General features: G+C 41.5%; 2 protein-coding genes across 3 annotated transcripts; one reads left to right on the plus strand and one right to left on the minus strand.

The window, feature by feature from the left end:
- The first annotated feature begins 8 nt into the window (after positions 1-8).
- Positions 9-2,534, plus strand: PET100 (PET100 cytochrome c oxidase chaperone). The gene is made up of 4 exons (XM_007426168.4): positions 9-140; positions 1,595-1,675; positions 2,090-2,122; positions 2,211-2,534. The coding sequence occupies exons 1-4, from the start codon at positions 108-110 to the stop codon at positions 2,286-2,288; spliced, it is 225 nt and encodes a 74-aa protein (XP_007426230.1). The 5' UTR covers positions 9-107; the 3' UTR covers positions 2,289-2,534.
- Positions 2,535-5,456: 2,922 nt separating this feature from the next.
- On the minus strand, positions 5,457-19,518 carry PCP2 (Purkinje cell protein 2). 2 transcript variants are annotated; one of them, XM_025165389.2, is made up of 4 exons: positions 19,296-19,518; positions 11,015-11,156; positions 9,769-9,932; positions 5,457-5,629 (listed from the first exon to the last, which is right to left on the minus strand). In XM_025165389.2, exons 1-4 carry the CDS (start codon positions 19,425-19,427, stop codon positions 5,624-5,626), a joined length of 444 nt encoding a protein of 147 aa, XP_025021157.1. In that variant the 5' UTR covers positions 19,428-19,518; the 3' UTR covers positions 5,457-5,623. The 2 variants fall into 2 exon arrangements, with proteins under 2 accessions (XP_025021157.1, XP_025021158.1); XM_025165390.2 differs by having other exon boundaries at positions 11,033-11,156; positions 19,296-19,513.
- Between the last annotated feature and the right edge of the window lie 3,069 nt (positions 19,519-22,587).

The following is a 22,587-nucleotide window of genomic DNA, read 5'->3' on the forward strand; positions in this document are numbered from 1 at the left end:
AATTAACGTTGAATCAACCTCTCGTCTCGGTTGGACGGCTTGCATTAGCAGGCTTCCTATTGGCCATCGGAGAGCGGAGGCGGGTTCTTTTTCCGTCGCCAGGCGTCATGTTGTCGAGGAACCAGCTTGAGATTTTCCGGGTCTGTGATGTGATGGCGGCGGGGAGGGGGCTTTTCTGCTTATTAGAGGGATGGATCAGGTGGAGGCCTCTCGGCAAGGCCTTCCGCCTTTTGGTACAGCGTTTGGCGGGCCGCTAGATCCCGGGCGATTTCCAACGTCCCGGTTTGGGAGAAGGGTCGGGGTCAGGGTCTGAGAACCTGCGACACAAACGCTCGCCTCCGTGGAGAATTCGGGAGAGAGCTCTTAAAAAACGGCGCTCTTCTTTCTGACGTAAAAAAAAAAAGCGTTTCCGTTTGTGAACTCTAAGCTGCTCTTGTTAATAGACTTTGCAGGGAAACGCCGCCGCCTCTCGCTCCCCTTCCCCGCAAGTACTCCCTGGGGCTTAAACTTTGGGGGCAGGAGCAGTACCCACTGTTACCCGGAGATAAGAAACTTGGAGCTACGGAGGAAAGGGGTATTGGGTGGAAATGGCTGCCTTTTTTTCCCCCACAGCGTCGTTTCTCAACTTTGGCAGCTTGGAGATATGTGGACTTCAACTCCCAGAATTCCCCAGCCAGCATGCTGTAACTGGGCAATTCTGGGAGTTGAAGTCCACACATCTTCGAGCGGCCAAGGTTGAGAAACACTGCCCTACAGCATCAGTTCTCAAAGGGTGGTCTGGACCCTTTCAGAGGATCTGCAAGGTCAAAACTATTTTCATAATAATACCAAGATTTTTTTTTTGCCTTTTTCACTCTCCGATTCCACATTACAGCTAACCTTTAAGATGCATTGAGTTTTGGTGTAGTGTCAAAGAAGAATATCCTGAAAAGATTGCTAAAACACTCCTCCCTTTTCCAATCACAGATCTGCATGAGGCTGAATTTTCTTTATTTACTTCATCCAAAGCAACAGATTGCAACAGATTGAATGCAGAAGCAGATAGGAGAATCCAGCTGTCTTCTATTAAGCCAGATATTAAAAAGATTTGCAAAACTGTAAAACATTGCCACTCTTTTCACTATTTTTTTTTGTTTTGGAAAATGTAGTTATTTTTGATATTAACATGTAAATAGATTTATTATTTTTACACAAATTCATAAATATTATAAAAATGTTCTCTGCTTTAATTTCTAATGTAGTAAATATTGATAGATACAACCCACATTAACAACAGTTCTTTGGGGTATTCAGTAATTTTTAAGAATGTAAAGGGATCCTGAGACCAAAAAGTTTGAAAACTACTGCCATAAGGACTAGTACAGCTCTGGATATCACCAGTGGCAGTTTCCTCTTTTTCTTTCTGATACCAAAAGAACTTAATCTGGAAAGGAGGACAGACCCTTTTCCTTTTTTGCCATTTTGTAATATCCTGCCCTTTAATTAAGGGGGCAAGAGGAAGGAAAAGGAAAAACAAATCTAATACAAATCCTGTAAAATAATTTCCTTTGTTTGATTCAACCAATGGCATCTGACTTTTTTCTTTCTCTTTCAGATGGTACTGTATCTGACCTTCCCTGTTGGTATATTCTGGATAGCAAATCAGACAGAATTTTTTGAAAAATATGCAATTGCAGTAAGTCTCCTCCTGTAATTAGAGGGAAATATATGGGCTAATACATTTATTTCCAAAGTTATTCTGATGTGCATTTTTTTCTGTTTTGATTTAAACTGCAAAAGGACTTGCTCAAGCATTTGGTTGGACTCAGTGGTCTGTAATGTTAAAATAAAGGAAATTACACAATTGTGACAAACAGGACATTCAACAGAAGATAGCAGTGCATCTTCCCTCCTAAATGATGCACTCTCATTCCAGTTTCTAGTCAATTATTTCTTTTAAGCACAGCATTTTACTTGCCCATTTCCTTTCTATTTTTTTTCCTGCTGGCATTTTACATTCTGTGGCTGCTTGCTATATTTATTTATGACACTTTTTTTTTTTTTTTTTGCATCTTCTTACTTAATTGTTTTCTTGATACTTTTCCTTCAGGGCAAGATCTTTCAACCTCTAACTGAAGAACAGGTAAATGTGTTGCTGCAGTAAATGTCATTATTGTACATCTTGGAGGAAAAAAAAACTATGGTGAAAATGGCATTTCTGTCTTCTCCAGAGAAAAGACCTAGAAGGCTTTAGAAAAAGGATGCAGGAGTTGAATGAGAAGAAGCTGCTGGAGGCAACTAAAAAATAATGGAGTGGCGTTCTCCTCCTTATAGTTTGATGCATTCTTAAGAAGATTGCCATCAAAGCATGCCTTTTCCCTTTAATTCCAAAAGACTTTTGGCAATGAAATGAAAGGGTTTGTATTTCACAATAAAATTCTATGTATGTCTAAGACACTTTGGGGATGAGAATGAGGAAAAATTGATTTAATTACTTCAGTTGTGATCAATCTCTTGCAATGTATAATCATTAAAATTGGTCACTGACTTGGCAATTGTCTCATGTGAATCACCTTGACTAAAGCAGCATATAAGATTATATTATACAACACCAGTGCATATAGTACTTTATTTGCATCTCTCAAGACTGAAGTTCAGATTATGATGTACTGTTAAGCACCTTGTTGCCCTTGAATCAGAAGTACAGCACAGCCCTAAGAATTAGTCAACTAATAGGGGTACAGTGTGAGCTGCTTTGGTTGTAGAGGTTAAGGCATCAGGCTAGAAACTGAGACCATGAGTTCTAGTCCCAGTTTAGGCACAAAGCCAGCTGGGTGACCTTGGGCCAGTCACTCTCTCTCAGCCCTAGGAAGGAGGCAGTGGCAAACCACTTCCAAAAAACTTTGCCAAGAAAAAAACTACAGGGACTTACCTAGGAGTCTCCAAGAATCAGGCATGATTGAACAGATTTTTTTTACAGTAAGTCTAAAGGGGAACCAGGTTGGAGAAGAGTGGTGTATGAGATTGGTGGTGTATCATCTTTTTCCAATAACTGCTCTTTCGGCAACTCAAAACTCAACTTATATAGTTCTTATAAGCTACATTTTTGGGGAAGATGGTCTTTTCTTGTAGAACATGAACTTCTCTCACAGTTAACTACCCGTTATATATAGAAATCTTTAAAAGATTTATAATTTTCTAAATGTTTGGCAAGGAAGGAGAACATCAGTGGAATCTGTAAGAGGAGCAGAAGCCATCTGTGTCTGGGGCATCAGTCTTTTCATGTAAAGCTGCATATATCCCATGGGGAAACAGTGTCCTTGACTGAGTTGAGGTATCAAAAGGCAGCCTTTCCTAATCTAGGTCATTTAGGTGGGTTGGATATTCAGGGAGTTATAGTCTCAGACTATACAGGTTGGAAAGAGCGATTCAAGGAAGGATGGAAATCTTGAGAGAGAGGCAATCATGATAGCTTTTGATGGTTGACAATTGGAGAGGATAAGGAGAAACATGCAAAGTAGTTGTGGATTAAGATCCTCACTCTGGGGTGAGAAAAATCGGAGGTTAAAGCAAGGCATGGCAGATTTTCAAGATTTAGAAGAGTCATGAATCTAGGTATTTAGGTAGAATTGCTAGGACATGGGCAGTGCAGGGTGTGTGGGTGGGGTTTGGAGCTTTTGACTGCCCTGAACAGCTTCTAGATTCCTGCCATGGATACAATAGAGATGATTCATGGGTGTGGTGGGGGAAGTTGGGACATTTGAAACAGCTTCTTCCTATAAAGCTGAGTCTTTGGTCTCTTCTTGAAGTAAACAGAAAGGTCAGTTGTACTAGCCTTCCTTGCTGCCTTCCAGCACTTAATGTCACAGGTGATTTGGAAATCTTCACCATGACTTGCATGACTGAAGTATTGATTATTTACATCAGGCATATATGGTATATATTCTAGTACCTTCCTGATCCTAGTACCATTTTAGAGTAAACAGCTTCTAGTTTTCCAATTGACCATTCCCAGTTCTGTCCATCCTGTTGGAAGTTGCTCTAGCTGCATATTCATATCGACATCTCCAATACTAGAGAAATTTTAGGAAAGCCTTTCCAAAACTAGTGCCCTCTGGATATGTTGGCCTGGAATTTTGGAATTGTAGCCCTGAATATCTAGAAGTTGAGAAAGGGTATCTTAAGAACTTTCATCAATTAATCCCTTTCTGCTGATTTGCATTAAGCCTGCTTGGAAAAGGTATATCAGTGATAACAGTACATGTTTAGTATTGTTTACTTTGGTACATTTCATATTTAAGGTTAGATGAGATTCTCATTAAACGAGAACCTGGCCAGTAGTTTTGATATTGAGCATATTGAAGTGGTAGATAGTTTCTGGCTTTTAGGATCAACCATCAACAGTAAAGGAAGAAAGATAGATAGCACTTGGTACAGTAGCCATGAAGGCCTTAGAAAAGATATTCAGGTGTGTGATATGTTTATACCTACAAAAATAAGAATAATGCAGACAATGGTATTCCCTGGGACCCTCTATGGAAACAAAAGTTGGACTCTGAAGAAGCAGGATATTGAGAATATTGATGCTTTTGAAATGAAAATGGATCATAAGGCTAGGGACAGAACAATTCAGTTTGCTGTGAATGTTTTCTTACAAGGGAACTTTCAGCAGTTCATATGTATGGAGTGGGGGGATGTCTCATAGGTTTGGTAGTGAATGCAGCTGATATGTGTATGGGGAAGGTACCTTTTACCACCATACAGCCCACAATGGCCTCTTCCTGGGAACCAGCCCTATTTGGACCTAATGAGACACAGCATGTAAATGTTTGTCATAGAAAATCAGTGATTGTGTTTCCCAGCAAATGATTCTTTACTTGCGGCTTCTTTTTTCTGACACACGTTTTCTCCCCTGGCAGTTTTATGCTCGGTGTCACCAACCAAGGTTGCTTGAATCCTACAAGAAGACGTATCTTGCTAATTTGTAGTGGGGAATCAACAGGCAGGCAGAATATGGGCTAGGTTCCTGAACCTATTTTGTATCTCCTGCCCAGTTCTCCCTTTTAGAACTTTTTTTCTCCTTAGGATACCCAGCTCTTGCTGTTCTTGGGCCATGTGTGTTTTCATTTGTATGGGCCTAAGGTGAAGTTCTGTCCTCAATGTGCATAAATCTGAAACTATTTTTTCTTTTGCTAGTATTGACAGTCATGGCCAAAGCTTCACAAAGTGAAGAAATTTGAGGACTCAGAATGAGGTCTGTGAAGGAAAAAAACAAGTTTAGTCTTGATCTGAAAAGCTGGAAAGTGAGGAAACACTGGGTGGACAAGAGAAGGACCCAAACAAGAAAATACAGAGTCATCTTTCCTCCTCCTCCCCTGATTCTTCTGATTCTTCTTCTTGTCACTAGCAGTGTTGTCTTGTAGCAGCATGCCCGTCCTGCTGCTAAGGAGTGTCTGTGAAGGAAATCAACAAGGAGGGAACCGATGGATATGTTTATTAGAATGGCAGGGCATGTACAGCAAACCTGTGGGGCTGATACAGCAGTGAGGGGATGGTCTTCAGTGAGAGGCACAGTGCTGTTCTTAGTTAGTGGCATTGTGTTGATGTCTCTCTGCTGCTGCCCCAAGCAGGGCTGGGGAGGATTTCATTTCTGCAAAGAAGAAGATAGGGAGGATGGTAATGCAGCAAAAGGTGGAGAATTTTCCTTTGCGTGGAGTGGCTAGAGTAGGTACAAGCAGACACACAAGCACAGGCATACACAGAATCAACTCAGGATTTCAAGAAGCTGTGGCTGGGTACCATGAGTCCTCTTGCTTTCATTTCCACGGCTAATGTACATTTCTCACTAGAGACTGTTTTGCAGCAAGCACATAACCTCACGACAAATACACTGACTTTTTTATCCAAAGGAATTTACCAACATAATTTTGCTTTTGCTCAAGGCACAATTGCCTGTCCTATTCCTCCCGGGTGCTTGACCTATCGAGGTCAGAGTGTTGAGACCCACTTCTAAGAGAAAACATGGGATCCTGTAATGCACTTGTGAATGGTCAGAACTATAGTGGCAAGTAGGGCAATGCTCCCAGGTGTTCTAAGCTCCAAAGCCTACTTTAGCTTCTAGAATATAGCACCATCCACAGGTGAGCAAGTCTTGCTCACAGAGATACCCTTCCAGCCAGTAGTGCTAAGGATTTGTAGATTGAGAAGTCTCACCAGTGTTTTTTGGAAAGAGGAAAGGCAGTGGGGAGCTTGTGACCATGAGGGGAAATAGGAATGGGGAGTTTGTGTGGGAGTTTAGCAGTGCAGGAGTACATGGAACTCCCATCTCCAGAATCTAAGGATCTTAGGTGAGTTTAGCAACTGGGTGAAGAAAACCAGGGTTCAAATCTTTATAAAAGTATAACAGTATAACACAGGGACTGTCCTAAATAAGAACCAAACCAGACTGACCAACAGCAACCAGAATGAAGGTTAAAAGCCAGCAGGAGAGGTGCTTTCCAACTTATTGCACAGAAGGTCAGCTATCTGCAGGTTGGGCATAGGTTGTGGGTTTGCGCTCAATATAATGAGCTCCTGATTATTGGGGAACAAGCTTGTGTTTTTGGAACCAAGATGGCTGAGGTAAAGTTGCCTAGAGAAGCAGAGAGAAATGAACGTGTAATAGATGCATCCCGCTCCCAGGATGATAAACCCTGCTGTCAGGGAGAACAAGAACCTTGGAAAAAAGAGGACATCAGTTTGACAGTAAAGGAAGTATTCCTAGAAGGGACCTTATCCTGGGATTATGAACTCACATCCTCTTGAACCAAGGACACTCTTGAGAGCAAAAAGCTTTTGACTGTGAGCAAGTTGATCATTAACAACACAGAGAGATGGGTTTGTGCTGGGCATGGAGATTGCATGGTATCTTGTCCACCTAATGTGAAGAAGAAAGAGGCAGTAATTGTGGTCCACATTGGTACTAATGACATTGGTAAATATAATTGGCTAGCCCCTGAAGCCAGGGAGCAAACTGAAGTCCAGGGATGCTAAGGAAGTTTCTCAGAAATGCCATCTATTCTACCCAGAGGGGCAACTAGACAGGAAGGGCTTGTGGTTCTTAATGCATGGATGTGAGAGTGGTGCCAGGAGGGGAGATTCAGATTGATTGGGCACTGGGGAACTTTCTAGATCAAGCCAAACCTGTACAAAAAAGACTGGCTCCGTTTGAACTGAAATGGAACCAGATTGCTGATGCATAACATCACAAAGGTGTCAGGAAATCTTGCAGATTTTGGCCCTTCTCCTTGCAGAAGCATTATTGGCCAAGAACAGTGCTTGAAAACCTATGCATATTAGTAAAAATGGCATAAATATGCATTCTTTGAAATGCAGACAGAAATGGGTATGATTTATTTGTGTATGTGGATTTAAAGGATAATACAAACTGATCCAGAAATAGTTCAAAACAAACATAATTTGGAAAAGTGAAGAAATACAGCAGACCTGAAATAGATATATTCACCTATCTCTGCTTTGTACCTAGCAAACAACACATAGCCAAATTTAGTCCTGATGTCTTAAAAGCTTGCTGCAAGTACCCTCCTGGAGACACAACACAGACCCAGATAAGATCTAGCCAGAAGACACTTGACATGAACAGATGCTAATTGGTTCAAGATTGAGAAGAGTAAAAGGCCACCTGTAGCAAAGGAAAGTTAGAGATCCCACAACTGAGGTAGTGTTTGCTTCAGGGAGGTTAAAGAGGCACCAGCTAACAAGACATGGTGTATCCAGATGTGGGGAGGGACGCTTTTTTTATTTATCAAATTTGTTGAAATGACTCTTGGCAGTGAACATATGCAATGTGTTTGTATATGTGAGTGTATGTGTCTGACTCCCTAGTTCCTATTTCCACACTGGAACAAAATTGTAGACTGTTTTCTTTGCCAAAAAAGAAAGAAAGGAAGGAAGGAAGGAAGGAAGGAAGGAAGGAAGGAAGGAAGGAAGGAAGGAAGGAAGGAAGGAAGGAAGGAAGGAAGGAAGGAAGGAAGGAAGGAAGGAAGGAAGGAAGGAAGGAAGGAAGGAAGGAAGGAAGGAAGGAAGGAAGGAAGGAAGGAAGGAAGGAAGGAAGGAAACCAATAGATAGGAAGATAGTGGAGTAATTCTCTAAAACATTTAAAAAGCAGAAATCACATTACTCAATGTGAGAAATTAATATACAGTATAATGTTTGACCAGATATTTGGAGGCTTTGGGGGTTGTTGTTGTTATTATTACTATTATTATTATTTTAATAGAGCTAGTAGGTGAAGAAAACTAGAAGATTCTGGAGAGGAAAAAAGGGAAGCTGCTTTGCCGCCCTGGAAATGGTAGTTGGCTGATCCCAATTTGTGATATTTGCATATATGAAGGGGAAACCATGTTTCCTGCAGGCACATGTTATATTCATAGGCAGATATCAAACTGAACTGACCTTGCAAAAGACAAAGAGTAAATTGATGTATGTTTGCTGAGTGAGATGGTGGGGGAAAGGAAATGAAGCACCTTTGGGCTTTTTTCTTACAGTCTTTGTGCCAGGCATGAAGGCTAATCAACAGCTTATTTTTTTAAAAGCTGATTTAAAGTCTCACCCATGGGGTTCAGCATTAGTAGACTTAATTTACAAGTTGTGTCCGTGTTTGGCAAACAATCTGTCCTGCCTGCAGAAAGGTGGAATTTTACTTGCAGAGAAAAAATGCTGCTCCCAGGACCTTGGGAAGAGCAATTGCTGACATATGCATTAGGATTGGTATCTCCCAATTCCATGATCTTTTAGAGGTTGAACTTCACTGTGTGCAGCATATCTCACAAAAGATAGCAATGTATCCTTGTAAAGGATAAAAGTGACAATTGTATTATGTACTATCTTGGCATGGATGGCTGGGGATTTCAGTCTGGCTGTCACAGGTACTGAGTGGTCGCTACTCAACTTCACTTTTCCACTTAAAAAAGTGAAAATAGCATGGTCTGCCTCATGGGATTGCCTAAAACAACAAGGAAGGAAACCACTCAAACACAAGCCTCTTTGCACTTAGCAGTGACAAATGATAGGAAACAACTTTTGACCTTTTTTTCCATTTCCACATCCTATTTTCTCAAAGTATTGCAAAACCCCACCTACATCTGTTGGTGAATGTGGGAACAAGCAGAAGGTCACATAATCAGGAAGTACTGAACTCTAGCAGTTGTAGCAAGGTTTAAGATGTGAAGCAAGCAATTCTGGTTTTTGTTTTTTGAAAATACAGTTTCTACTAGCTGGCAGGGTCCTGAGTGGGCAAAAGGGCCTTTTGATGGCCAGAACTAGGGCCAGAACTTTTTACCAGCAAACATGATAGCTACATAGATGAAATTACTGTTTCTTATGCTGTTATTGTCTTGGGAAAATATATTTTTCAAGTTTCTGTAATGTTTGCTAAATGATAGCGGGGTAAGGAGAAGGAGTGTTTAGATTTCTTTTTCACTGCAAAGGTGTGTGCTTGTTCTTCTTATCAAGGTTTCAGATTTTGTATGTTTTCCATTACGTGAGCTATCTTGAGATCTTTGCAGAGTTAGGGAACTCAATAAAAAAATACAACAGATATCTTTGTACTTGAATTCCTTTTGCCTGTTTCCAGACTTAATAAGAAAAGGCTTCTGAGAGCATGGGAACAGGCTGGGACTGTGATCTAACCTGTTTGGGTGATTTATCAGCCCTGCTCCTTTATACTGTCTGGACAGGTATCAATGGCCACTCTACCCCTGCTCACATCCAGTTCCCCAGGGACTCACCTTGGTGGCCCCGGAGGCTGATTGGTTGCTGGCATTGGAGTCACTGTTCTGAAAACCGGGAAGGTAGTTGAAGGTGGCCCTCTGATCGTCCATTCGTCGGCTCTGCGTATGTGCCAGCATTTCCATGAGGTTGTCCATCTCTGGGGGCGGGCTGGGGCTGTCCTCTGCAGACCCAAGAAACAGAAGCAGCTATCAGTGGAGGGTATACTGAAGCACAGCGGAGTACCATTCTTTTTTTTATTTTGTAGATGTCACTGTTATGAAGTATGTCAAACATTGCTGTTTGTCCATTTATCATCCTTGCTCCTTAGCATTTGATAGACGTAGGAGCCCCTAGCTAACTTTGGCTAATTTTAAAACCACAAAGCAGGGTTGAATGAAGACTGCCAGGAAAATAATTATAATCCTAATGTCCCAAAAGAAGACAATGGTAAACTACTTTTGTGTTAAAAAAACTGTGATGGAATGGAATTATGAAGGCCAGACTCAGGGAGAAAAATGTTTTCTTTCATCTCCTGAGGCGCGAGGGAAAGATAAGAGGATGAGACTGGCACCTCCCTGAGGAATTTACAATGTTGTGGCTGGCATTACTTGGGAGCTGGGGTTTCAGTCTGGGAAGATTCTTGCTAGAGGTTGTAGCTAATAAACATTGCTGGACTGAATTTGCATGGTCTCTTGGAGTTCCTTGGGCTAGGCCTGACATCAATCTTCCCTGTGAATTCCTCAGGGAGGTGCCAGTCTCATCCTCTTATCTTTCCCTCATGCCTCAGGAGATGAAAGAAAACGTTTTTCTCCCTGAGTCTGGCCTTCATAATTCCATTCTATCACAAAAACAAACACCCTACGTGGACATATCCATATAGTCACTGAAAGCCAATGAAATTTTATTGGATTAAGTGCCCAAGCAATGTTGGAAACAGCTTCCATTGACAAACAGGGCCAGTAGTTAGGGGATCTCAACTGCACTGTAGAAAAGGATTCAAAGTAAATTGGCTACCAGAATGTTAATCTGGAGTGCAAGCAGACATTGTTATAACACTTTACAAGAGTTTTGGAAGAATTTAGCCTGCAAGAAAACTTGCCTGTACCCATGTCCCAAGACTGGAATCATCTGCTTTGTGAAAAAGTAGGAGTGCAAGAAGATGTGGACCTTTCTTAGGTAGTAGGCAGGATCCAAAGTTTTGCTAGGTCTTGGGAGGAAGCACTCACTACATTAGTAACTCCTGGATTTATTAAACCTTCTTACCCAGCTTGGAGAACTCACTCTTTTCTGGGTCTGAGCCACTCTTGCTATGTACAATTTGAATGTCACAACGTTGCTCATCCATACGTCCTCCCTGCACATGAGTCAGCAGATTGAAGAAGCCTTCTTGTTCTGGGGAGTCCGACTGTAACAGAGGGAGAATAATCAAATGGGTCCAACCTACCTATCTTGATTCCACAAGAATCTTTCCACTGGCCAGTCTTTGTCATCAACTTCAGGAGCAAAGCTATGTGGCTTTCTAACTTTGTTCACTTAAAGGATTTGACTAGGAATATATGAGAGGCATACATTTACTGACTTGTCAACCTTTTGATATGATATTGAACTACAAAGGCCAGTAATGGAGTTGACATGATTCAGGAATCTCCTGACATGTGGTTTTCCTCCTCTGTGGATTCTTCCTTTGCCTTTTCAAACTTAATGAATCAGGAGTGAAGATGACTTCTAAAACACTATCTGTGCAGTCTTGGATAGACATGATAATGGAAAGTTCCCTTGCATTTATCCAAAAGGAGTCTGGTAGCACCTTTTCTGACTAACAAATTTTATTAAAAAGTATAAGTTTTTGTGAGCGTTGGACTTTGCATTTATGTACAGTAGTGCATTTTGGGTATCCAAAGCACATACTATAGACCACTGATAAATGTGACCTCATAAATGTGGCTAGGCTACAACTCCCAGTAACCTAGTCAGCAGGGCCAATGGTGAGGAGAAACTGGAATTTTAGTACAGCACACAGCAACATCTAGACGGCCGCCAGCTCTCTACTTCTGCCAGAGATCCTTACAATACCTTTGCAAGTCTGGCAAATACCATTATTCCTATGATATACTGTAGATCAAGGATGCTTGTTTGCAGAAGATGAGAAAGTGGTTTGCTCTTCTATTTTATTGATTTTATTCCTTATGCTAATGTATTAAGTAACATAAACCTTTGATTGAATGAACCCCCATTTAGCAGACTTTGGATCCAATGGACAAACTTTCCATCAGAATACCCTTCTAAATAATGATCAGGTCAGATGCATCTGAAATAGTTTAAATTTATATTTATTTTTATTACATCATTTGCATGCATTATGCAGATGATATAAATTATTGCAAGTGACATATTTTGCATCATTTCCTTAATAACTTCATTACTGAAATAATGCATATTGTGCAGATGACATACTTTCTGATTCTATGGACGTTTGGGAGTAAAAGTCAAGCCCTTCCCCCACATGGTCCTTATATGGAGGTTTTACCCAAAAGTAGATTATAGATGATGAGTCATCTCTAATCATGGCCTTTTGCAAAATGTAGCATCAAAAAAGGGTCTCATAGCCCTTTGCAAAGCACAGCATCAGAACCATATAGGAAAACCAAGAGTTGAAGCACCTATAAAAAGAACACTTTTTATAACTCTATATAAACACTTTTAAATCCTTAGGTTCAAAAAAAAAAAAGCCAAGGGTGTTTTCATTTGCTCATTAAGTGAGCTTTAAGCTTTATGTTCTTTATTCAATGCCTGGAGGCAAATGCTGAAGCGAAATAACTGGGATCAACATAATGCTATTATCATCCTCTGAACAATAACTAAAGCAGATGGAGCATGATCTCCTAGGGAGGAGGGGGGGTCTTTATATAAGGCAGAGTCATCATTCATTGAGCTGCCAGTGGGAGGAGGATGAGCTCAGGATGAATGGTCTTATGAGAAATGGCAAAAAGATCCTGCTTGACTGTCCTTTTGAATTAGAACAGCCAGAGAGCAGTAGGAGACACACATAGTAGGAGTCTTTGGTGGAGCTAGAGTAACAAACATGTCTGAAAATACTGGAACAAGGGAAGTGGATATGCTGCCTTTAGAATAGATATATGGAGTCCATACTTTTGGAATCAGTAATATTTCTATAATATTTGTTTTCAAAATGGTATATGATTCATAGTTGTTAAAGGTTGTGTGCTTTATTAATAAATAATAGGTTTTGGGTGGTTTGGCAGGTTCTCTTCATATTGTGAACCAAGAACACGGGTTAATTTGGGATCCAAATTATGTGAACTTATCAATAGTATCTAGGTAAAAAGAGATAACAATTCTTGATTTGAAAAGTTTGAACGATGGTATACCTGCTTACCTCTTCCTTGTGCAACTGCAACCATGAGTTAATTCCAAATACTTCTAAAGACCAAGGACACCTTTCTTTCTTTCTTTCTTTCCCAACTGTTGATTTGTTGATTTGTTGACTTAGGTTAGGAAACTGTCCCTTTGTACAGGTTCTTATTCATCTTTGCAAAAGATGATGATTTTTGAAAAAAGGATGGTCAATTGTCCTTTATCACCAAGCTGTTTCTTATCCTTCCACATGTCATACCCAAAGTTATGAGGAAGGCTCATGGCTGAATCCCAAATGCACAACCAAATCAGGCTGATTGGGAAAGATCCACAAGATGTCAGAATCAAAGCAAGCTGAACCTATGTTTGAACTCTTCTGAATTTTAGCCATTCAAAATGACACAAGACATCTCCCTATAAAAAATAGATACCTTTCTCCCCAAATTCTCTAAATGGATCAGGATCTGACTTGGAGGAGGTGGGTGGGGGGAAATCTACATGTTTGGGCATATTAGAATTTAATTTTTGACCAAGTGAGTTCATGTTGATCTAAGCATGAGAGAGATAGTAACCCCTTCATGGCTTTGAGAAATCATGTCCCTATAAGCATTTAGAAACAAGGTAGCTGCAGCACTTTGATTCTGGTTTCTCCTGCAACTAATAAGACCATGTAGCATGCAAATGAATTCAAATGATGTGAGTGAATAAATGAGTGAGAATCTGTTCTGCCTACCCGGATCAGGCACATCAAGGTATATGTTCATGCCAGTCAACCCTTGGAAGTTTTAAATGCAAGGTCTGTCTTTTTATTTATTCTGTTTGTTCCAGGGGGCACCTTTCTCATTCAGAGTCTGAACTTTGGGATATCTGTGAATAGGCCCTTCATTTTAATGAGGAAGAAGTAGGAAAGGGCCACAAATTCAATTCCTTCCTGCTCCTGCATCCGCATGTACCTAGTCTGAACTTTTACAGAGTTTCAGGATGGTTCACTGTCATAAGAAACAATGTTTGGCCCTCCTGAACTTCTTGCTGTAAGCGGATGATGCCAGAGCTGTGCTTGGATACAAGGGTTGATATGATTTATAAGTAATGTGTCAAGAGGATTGATTTCTATGAATAAATTAATTATAGTTAAGAGAAATTAAAATTTATTCTGCTGGTTTTGAGTAATTTAATAAAATAACACCAGCATTTATTTTTACCCTTCATCTAGCCCCTACAGAAAAGAGACTTAAAGTAATTCTTAGCCTTCCTTTTGTCTAGGGATTACGGGTTGTATTAGCCAAGTGAGCTGCATAGTTGTCAGTCACTTACCATTTATCTTAATAGCCCATCCTTGTTTCATCTGCCAAAGACTTTATCTGAGAACTTAATCTTTTGTAGGAAGTTAGATTGCAGATTTACAGATCAATGGTGTTTGGTTTTTAATACTTTTTAAATTATCCACCTAACCATGGAAAATTATGCAGCTGAGGCCAGAAGTCACCTACCTCTCCGAAATGCTACTCCTTTTTTAGTTTTTGAAATTATAAGGGATAACTTAGGGACTCATAGAGCTACTATCTGATCTGAATGATAAGACCACAGAGCTTCCTGTAACTAAGACGGCAGCTGAAAGCATGAATTAATTATTGCATAGTAACTAAGAATTAAAAAGTGTGTTACCAAGTATAACCTGATTTAAAGTTGAGATATTATCAGTTCCACTGGAGTGATGTTCAGGTAGGTTTTCTGTAGACATTTTGAAACTGACTAGAAAGGATTGAAATAGAACTTCCAAAGGAAGGACAGGAGGGAGAAGATGCCCCATTTTTTAAAAAACCCTCTTTTAAAAAAACAACAACCCTCTGTTGTTTGTTCCTGCACATTAGTAGCAGGTTCTTCAAAAGAACAATGCTTTGAATTTGGGCATGTTTGCAGACATAAACATGGGCTTAATATTGTTTTTAAAGAAACAAGAAACAGAGGTGGAGTCTACAACTCAGTTGCTGCTAGTTGTTCTAAATACCCCGCCTTTCTAGCATCTCCTACTTCTTCTGTCATCTGGTGAGGTAGTCCAGACAAGAAGCACACCCAGAAGTACTAGCTCTAACTTTATTGTAAGGTTACATTAACCAAATCTTGCAAGTCTGAAAGTACATCTCTACCCACTTCTCCTTTACAGTCCAAGAAACTAGGCAGGGTCCCTTCTGAGGCATTTGCCACACCCCCATTCCTTCTGTGGACTCGGCTGTCTCTTATCTGACCATTGTCTAGTCTGTGGCTCTTCCTCCTGTCTCCCAAGGTCATTCCCACATACCATTACATCTCCTAAAGTTAAGAGCTAGATGCCTTACATTTGCATAGAAGATATAATATATATTACGCTGAAGTGCTTGGCATGGTCCTCTGAGCTACAAGTGTGTTTTTGAAAATAACTATCATTGCTCTGCTCCACTGTTAATCCTGCCCCAGGAACAATAAAAGCTAGTCCAGAATATTGAGCTAAAAGGTAGAACTTTAAAAATTGCTGAAAGAAAGTGAACGAATGAACTTCCATATTCCCTTACATACACACCCTTCTATTTTTGAGCTCCAGCTGTGGGAAATTGTAAAGCATTGTGTAGCTGTGCTCCAACAAGCACAAGGAAATGACTGCCCAAGGTGAAAATGTTATAAAATGAACGAAGAGATAACAAGCAAAGGAGAACAATTTTAGAGATTTGTGGGGCAGATAGGTGAAGTACATTCTTCCTCTTGAGATATCAATAAGGAAGGCTGTGGAATATATTCTTCCCCCTTTGGGTATCTTGTAGTCATTTGTAGGCATAATGGACCTGAACGGCCTAGGCTGATTACCTTACTCAGCACTGCCTGAAACACTTCCAGTAGGGAAATGAGACAATAAAGGAAGCTTTTGCTAGAATTGTTTTCACACTGAGATCTGAATCCAGAAGTTCCATATTACAATTTGGAGACTTTGCAAAATAATTTACTTGAGGTAGAATGGCAAATGATATTCTCTTGTCCTCCCTAAATCAAGGGACCTGGGATACAAGACAGACCAGGTTATTTTGGTCCCTGGGAAGGAAATCCTATAGGTGCTTTGACTGATAGTATAAATACAACAAGCAGGAGGTAAACCAGTTCCGTTTTCCATCATTGTTGTCATAGGAAATTCAGAGATCCAGATGTATTTTCCACCTGACACAGAATCCTACGGAAGTGTGCTAGGTGCAAGTGAAGATGTAGGTTGGCTCTGATCACTTTATTCTCTTTTATCCACAATGTAAAATCTGCCATCTGCTCTTAAGAAACAGCTTGATTAAGATTCCTATGCTCTTATTTGGCCTGCTTCTAAGAAGAGGAAATATATTATTGAATTTTCCAATGCTCTGAGGAATCATAGGCAATCAGTATATAAGATTCAGAGTCATAAATGGCTAGAACAGTATGCTGTGCTTCAAGAGGTACAGGTGAGTAATTTGTGTCACAGAAGGTTGGTCATTTGGGTGAGCAAATATATGAGAAAATGATTTGCATATATGTCCACCGGATTTTCCTCCCTAGTATTGATTAAGACCGGTGACCTAAATCAACCTTTCCCAGCATTACGGTTGAGCAAAGGTCCCCTCTAGAGCCTGGACTGTACATGGATCCAGGCTCCACTCCAATGCCATTGGAAACCCTGAGGTGTATTTGTTGCAGAAAAGCTGTTGTTCCTTAGGTGGTTGAAGAGGGCAAAAGGAGTGAAGCAGCCAAGCTTTGGGCAGTTGAAGTTTCCTCTATTCTTTCCTTGTCAGGATTTGACTTTCATTAAATGATGAAAATATAGGATGACTAGAAAAGTCCCAGATCACCCAATTAAACTACATTTCTCTACACCTAAGTCCAAGTATGGAGGGGTGTGACCAGGCCTCTGTCCTGGGCCCTGAGTCATTCAATATTTTCATCAATTACTTGGATGACAGCATTGAGAAGACCTTAATGAAATTTGCAGATGACACAATGTTGGAAGGGGTGGCTAATACCTTAGAAGAAAGAGAGAAGATTCAAAAAGATCTTTTGAAGACAGGCATGAGCAGTGAGCTGAAATGAATAGGATGGAATTGAACAAGGACACATGTGAGATTCTGCAATTGAGGAAGAAAAGTGTAAGACACAAGTACATATAGGATAGGAAAGAGCTGGTTTAGCAGTAGTACATATGAAAGGGATCTGGGTGTCCTCATTTACACAAGTTAAACATGAGCCAACAGTTTGATGCAGCTCCGAAAATGGCAAATGCTATTTTTTTGGTGCATGAACAGGACACAGAGTCAGCATCACTGTTGTCCCACTCTATTCTGTCCTGGCCAGACACCATTTGGAATACTGTATCTACTTCTGAGTGCTACATTTGAAAGAGTATAGTGACAAATTGGGCCAGGTTCAGAGGATAGCTACCAAGATAGTGAAGGGTCTGGAAATCAAATCTTATGAGGAAGACTTAAAGAGTTAAATGATCTGCATAGGTTTGGTCTGAGATGATTAAAAATAGGAGGAAGCAGGTTCATTAAGGGGAACTTCTGTGATCATCTGTATTTCATTTTGTCAGCATTGTAAAAATACTTTCTTACAGCTTAATGATGAAAAGAGAAAACTCTGTATATAAAGAAGAGAGAGAGAGGCAGGTAAAGAACATCTCTGAAGAATTGCTATAGCATAACTATTTAGGCATCGCCCAAAAAAGAAAAAAAAAGGCATTAGTAAAGGAGAGAAGAGGACATCAGTTTGCATAAATATAATCTATGGATAGATCAGTGTTGGGCAGGCTTCGGGCCCATGAATTGGAGATGGTTGAGGAACCTTCCTATCTACATGTGGTTGCTTCTCTGCAGAGCAATCAAGCCTAAGAAGCTTAACTGAGAGCCAGTGATATATTGGACATCCAACCAAGGAGTGCCTTTTAGATTTGCTTAAAAGCTTAACAGTCATGTGCAGGTCAACACTGGGTGGGGTGGGGTGGGGTGAGGAAACATTGCGTTGCTTGGACAGAAAGAAGTAGTCATTTCACCTGTGTGTGCTGTGATCCTCCTTGAAAAATTGTTTTCCTGTAGGGCAGTTAAAGCTTTTTGGAACCAATGGAAGCTTTTAAGCAATCCAGTTGGAATAGGAAGGATATATGATGGATACATGTATGTATTCTATAAGCAGCCTTCTGTTGGGAAAGCTTTATTTGGATTCATGTGCTGAAAAGGGAGTTGCCTACAATGGCCAAAAATAGCTCCTTCCAGCTCTGTGATTTTGTGTAAGAGTGTTTAGTGGCCTCATTTTGGGGTGGAAGAGGAGCTGTGAAAATTTCCCTGAAAAGAAATATGACACATTTAGAAATAATTATTCGAAGTTAAAAGGGAGATACAATGCACCTTCCAACTGTGGGGAACACAGAAAACAAATGATCAGGTTGTCTGCCTATTTTCCTCTCCAAGTGCTGACTGTTGACAGCAACTGTGAGCCTCTTCTTCCCTGAAATTTAAACAAGGGTTGCGATTGGATAGAAGACTCTCCAGGAGACATAGCCACCCTTATTAGCTGCAGAAATCACTATCTGGCATTTTTCAGTTATGCCTCCTTCACAGCTATTTCTTGAATTTGTTTTCACGTCCCTTTAATTTAAAATGCTGTAACTGAAGGGATGGGACTCTGAGATAAGTCTACAGTACGTAGGTATGAATCAGTATTCATAAAAGAAATCTATCTGCATGGATGATATAAACATACCATTAGCTATGGAAGATTAATAGACAGTAGTGATGTACCCATACACACCGAAAGAGGACCCTGAAAACCAGTATTTGCAGGGAGTGCTGCTGAACAAGGTGGGAATCCTGGAGCCAGCCCAGAATGCAACAGAGGAGAAGAAGGGAAGAACAAGCAGCAGTGGAGAACCAGCTCAACTGGAGACATCACAGTGCTTCCAGTCCAGGGCTCATATGCATCTTCTTTTCAGAAGATTTCAAACAATCCTGAGTCCTGTGTGCCCCCATCTGAATCCTGCTCTTTTAAATTCTGTCCATGCTCTTGCTTGCTTTAAGATAAGTGGCGGTTGTTCTCCCTCAAAACCCAACCTTAACACTGACCAGCGCCTGGTCCCAGAGCAGTGTAAGAACTGGACAGACTTGAATCCTTGCGCAAGCGTCAACCTTACCCTGCTTGGTGGATTGGATGCTGGTGTGGGCACTGCCTCTGGATCTGGATCGGACATGGAGTCTGGTTCCTTTCTGTCCTCCTCTTCAGCTTTGGCTTCTATTGTTGTCATTGTGGGGTACCCTTCCTGCATATGCTGTTCAAAATGGGCTCCTTCCCTACCAAGGAAGCTCTTTGCAGTGGCGTGGGTTGTGTGGGACGTCTTAGCACATGGACTTTGCCCACCCTCTGGCTGCCCTGATCCTGCTTTAGTGATTTATACAGAGTGGCAGCACTAAGCCCCCTCCTTGGCTCCAGCAGGATCCCACTCTCTGCGCAGGGATCAAAATTCATATTTAATAAACACAGGCATCCAATCTGCTCTGTCCATCAGGTCCCGATAATCTGCATAAAGATTATCCTGAATAATTGTAATACTCTTTATTAGGGACTGTGTGTCTATGTGCAGGAGGGTGCATATCTCTATGCACCGTTGTGTTGTATTACAAGGGAAATGAGGGAGCATCCTTGATTTGCGGCACTTGCAAATCTTATTTTGTCCTGGTCCTGTCCTGGTCCTAAGAGAGCCTGAAGGCATTCCTTGGTTGGAGGTCCAATATATTTGGCTCCCAAGTAAAAAAATTCCCATCACATGTTTTCTTGCTGTTTTGGGGCTGTTTGCTTGGCCAGCAGCTGCAAGGTCTGGCCCTCAAGCTGGCTCACAATCTTTGGCTGTTCTGCCTGGTACCAAGCCTTGACTGAATCCACAATAAAGGGCTATGTTTGTAAAGCAAAGATTAAATTGTGAACTTCCCTAAAATGTAAAAAGTCATTGCCAGCTTTTATTTTGATAACATTTGGCACAGTGTGCCAACAAATCCCTGACACAGTCATAGCAGGAAGAAAGTAATTGGCCTGGATTAGTTGGGTGGCAATCAGACTCCTGCTCTCATTTGGTAATCGCTTATCAGTAATCTGAACATGAGCAGGTCACTTCCTTCTTCCCACGTTCACCCACCTTCTCTCTTTCTTCTACGTAGTTCTATTCACTGGAAATAGGACAGCAACACTAACCTTGCTCTGTCAGATTCAAAGCCAGAGCATCTTCTGAAACACAGCCAATGTTCTCTTAGGCAGCAGGATCATTTGATACTTTCTGCCTTTCCTTTCCGGTGGTGGGTGGGAGATGGAGATAAATAAATCTAGTGGAGGATCAGCTCTGTACTTTGTCATGTATTTCAGAACCAAAAACCAACAGCAGAAAAAAATCCCCCAGCAAAGCAACATCTACATGCTCACTGTGTAAAGTATCTAAATGTTGGTTTTAACTTTGTCTTAATCTTATGACAATTAATATTAGCAATATGATAGCAAGAAGGGAAGCAGCAACTGCCTTCCATGACCTTTAAGATGCTTGTGGGAACAGAATTAGGGAAGATCTATAGTAGCTTTCCCCAATCTGGTGTCCTCCAAATGTGCTGCAGCCCAGGCTGAGGAAGGGTGGTCTGTGGTGGGAAGACAAAGGCAAGGACTAAGGAAAAGAACAGAGAAAACTTAGGTTTTCTGCGGTTGTTCTGTGAAAAAGCACTGGTGAGTATCAAAAGTGGACCTTGCCTAGCTGGTTGGCTCTGGAGGTCAATGGGTGGCAGTTAACCTTGGGGGCAGAGAGATCCCAGGAGATTAATACAGCTTTGTAAGTTCAGGGATGGCACCCAGTCCTGCATCTAAATTAAAGTGGAGACATATTGCTATGCCAGGCAATATTTTTTTTAGATTTTTTTTATCCTGTCTTTATTATTTTTATAAATAACTCAAGGTGGTGAACATATCTAATACTCTTTCCTGTTCCTATTTTCCCCACAATAACAACCACCCTGTGAGATGAGTTGGGCTGAGAGAGAGGGACTGGCCCAAGGTCACCCAGCCGGCTTTCCTGCCTAAGGCGGGACTAGCACTCACACTCTCCTGCTTTCTAGCCTGGAGCCTTAACCATTAGACCAAACTGTGGTCTAGTGCTATGCCCAGCCAATCTTGACAGCAGAGCCCAGGACAGGGTTTCCATGACTGGGATGGAGAGCAGGGGAGTTGGCCTAATGCCAAACCTCCTCAGGGAGGGTGAGCAAGATTAGGTTCCCATGAGGTCCCACAGGCAGAGTCGGATGATGGAAGGCCCAGGAGCATCTGAGGAGGCTGCGCCACTCACTTACAGAGAACAGCCTCTTGGGGGTCCTGGTGCTGGCATAGCGGATGCTGCTTTCATAGTCTCCAAGAAAGGAACTGGGAAGAGCCTGGTACTGGCGGCCAGGCATGGAGAGGGCCCTGAGGGAACACAGGAACAACTTCCGCGGACGCTTAACATTTCCCAAGCTGCTCTTCTTCTTCATCACCTAGGGAAAGGAGAGCCGAGGCAGAGAGGTGGTTAGAGCATTGAAGCAAGTGAGGAGAATTTGCCGAGAAGACGCAGGGTCAAGTCCCTGCCTAGCTAGGACTCTCACCAGGTAATTTTGAACCACTCCCTATTTTTACCTGAATCTGCCTTGTAGGGCTATTGTGAAAATGAAATTGGAGGTAGAGACAGTGTTCTGTCAGACAAATGCAAAGGGAAAAGAAAGAAAGAAAGAAAGAAAGAAAGAAAGAAAGAAAGAAAGAAAGAAAGAAAGAAAGAAAGAAAGAAAGAAAGAAAGAAAGAAAGAAAGAATCAACGTGTCAGCTGAGAAAATCAAAGCTGGGAGGGTTGATACCCTACTTTCTTTACTTCTCCCCTTGCCAACCTACCTGCCTTCCTGCACCTTCTCCAGTTAGAAAGACCTTTCCTCTTCCAACTTGCTCTCTTAGTCTCTGAGATACTGCCTTGTGATTCTGCCATTGTGGCCACCAGTGATCAGGAGCAGGCTTTGAAGTATGGCTCTCTCTTTCTGCTTCCTGGCAAGGCCCTGCAGCAATTGGCAGCCGAGTCTCAGAACAGAATCCAGGTGGAGTCTCTGGGGTAGCTTCTCCTGTGAAAAGCTTCCTATCTGATCAGACATGGCCTCGCTTGATGGTGGAGGACCTGACACTGAAGTGACGGCCTCAGAAAAACATGACTGGGCAGGGACAGACTAGGATTAGGAGCACTGCTCTGCCCTTCCACACTCCTTCATAATGCCAACCTCCTTGCACTGGATGTTGTTTCAGGGGATTAGCCCAACTCGCCTGAAAAGCTGGGTCAACTCTGGGAAACTGCAACATGAGTCCGCCTGTCAGGGTCATGCGAGTCTTTCCAAAGTTACCCAGCAGCGTGCACTGAAGCACATTTTTGATTAAGGCAGCCACGT

Source organism: Python bivittatus, unplaced genomic scaffold, assembly GCF_059951505.1.
Source record: "Python bivittatus isolate LINGU-HERP-01145 unplaced genomic scaffold, Pbiv_v1 ctg000080_np1212, whole genome shotgun sequence".
NCBI classification, from domain to species: Eukaryota; Metazoa; Chordata; class Lepidosauria; order Squamata; family Pythonidae; genus Python; species Python bivittatus.

Coding starts and splice junctions, on each gene's coding strand:
- PCP2 (XM_025165389.2), bottom strand. CDS start 19,427: ATGCAGGAAGGGTACCCCACAATGACAACAATAGAAGCCAAAGCTGAA. Junction 11,157..19,295: donor CATCCAATCCACCAAGCAGG/GTAAGGTTGACG, acceptor CCTCTGTTACAG/TCGGACTCCCCAGAACAAGA. Junction 9,933..11,014: donor GAGTGAGTTCTCCAAGCTGG/GTAAGAAGGTTT, acceptor TTGGGTCTGCAG/AGGACAGCCCCAGCCCGCCC.
- PET100 (XM_007426168.4), top strand. CDS start 108: ATGTTGTCGAGGAACCAGCTTGAGATTTTCCGG. Junction 141..1,594: donor ACCAGCTTGAGATTTTCCGG/GTCTGTGATGTG, acceptor TTTCTCTTTCAG/ATGGTACTGTATCTGACCTT. Junction 2,123..2,210: donor AACCTCTAACTGAAGAACAG/GTAAATGTGTTG, acceptor TGTCTTCTCCAG/AGAAAAGACCTAGAAGGCTT.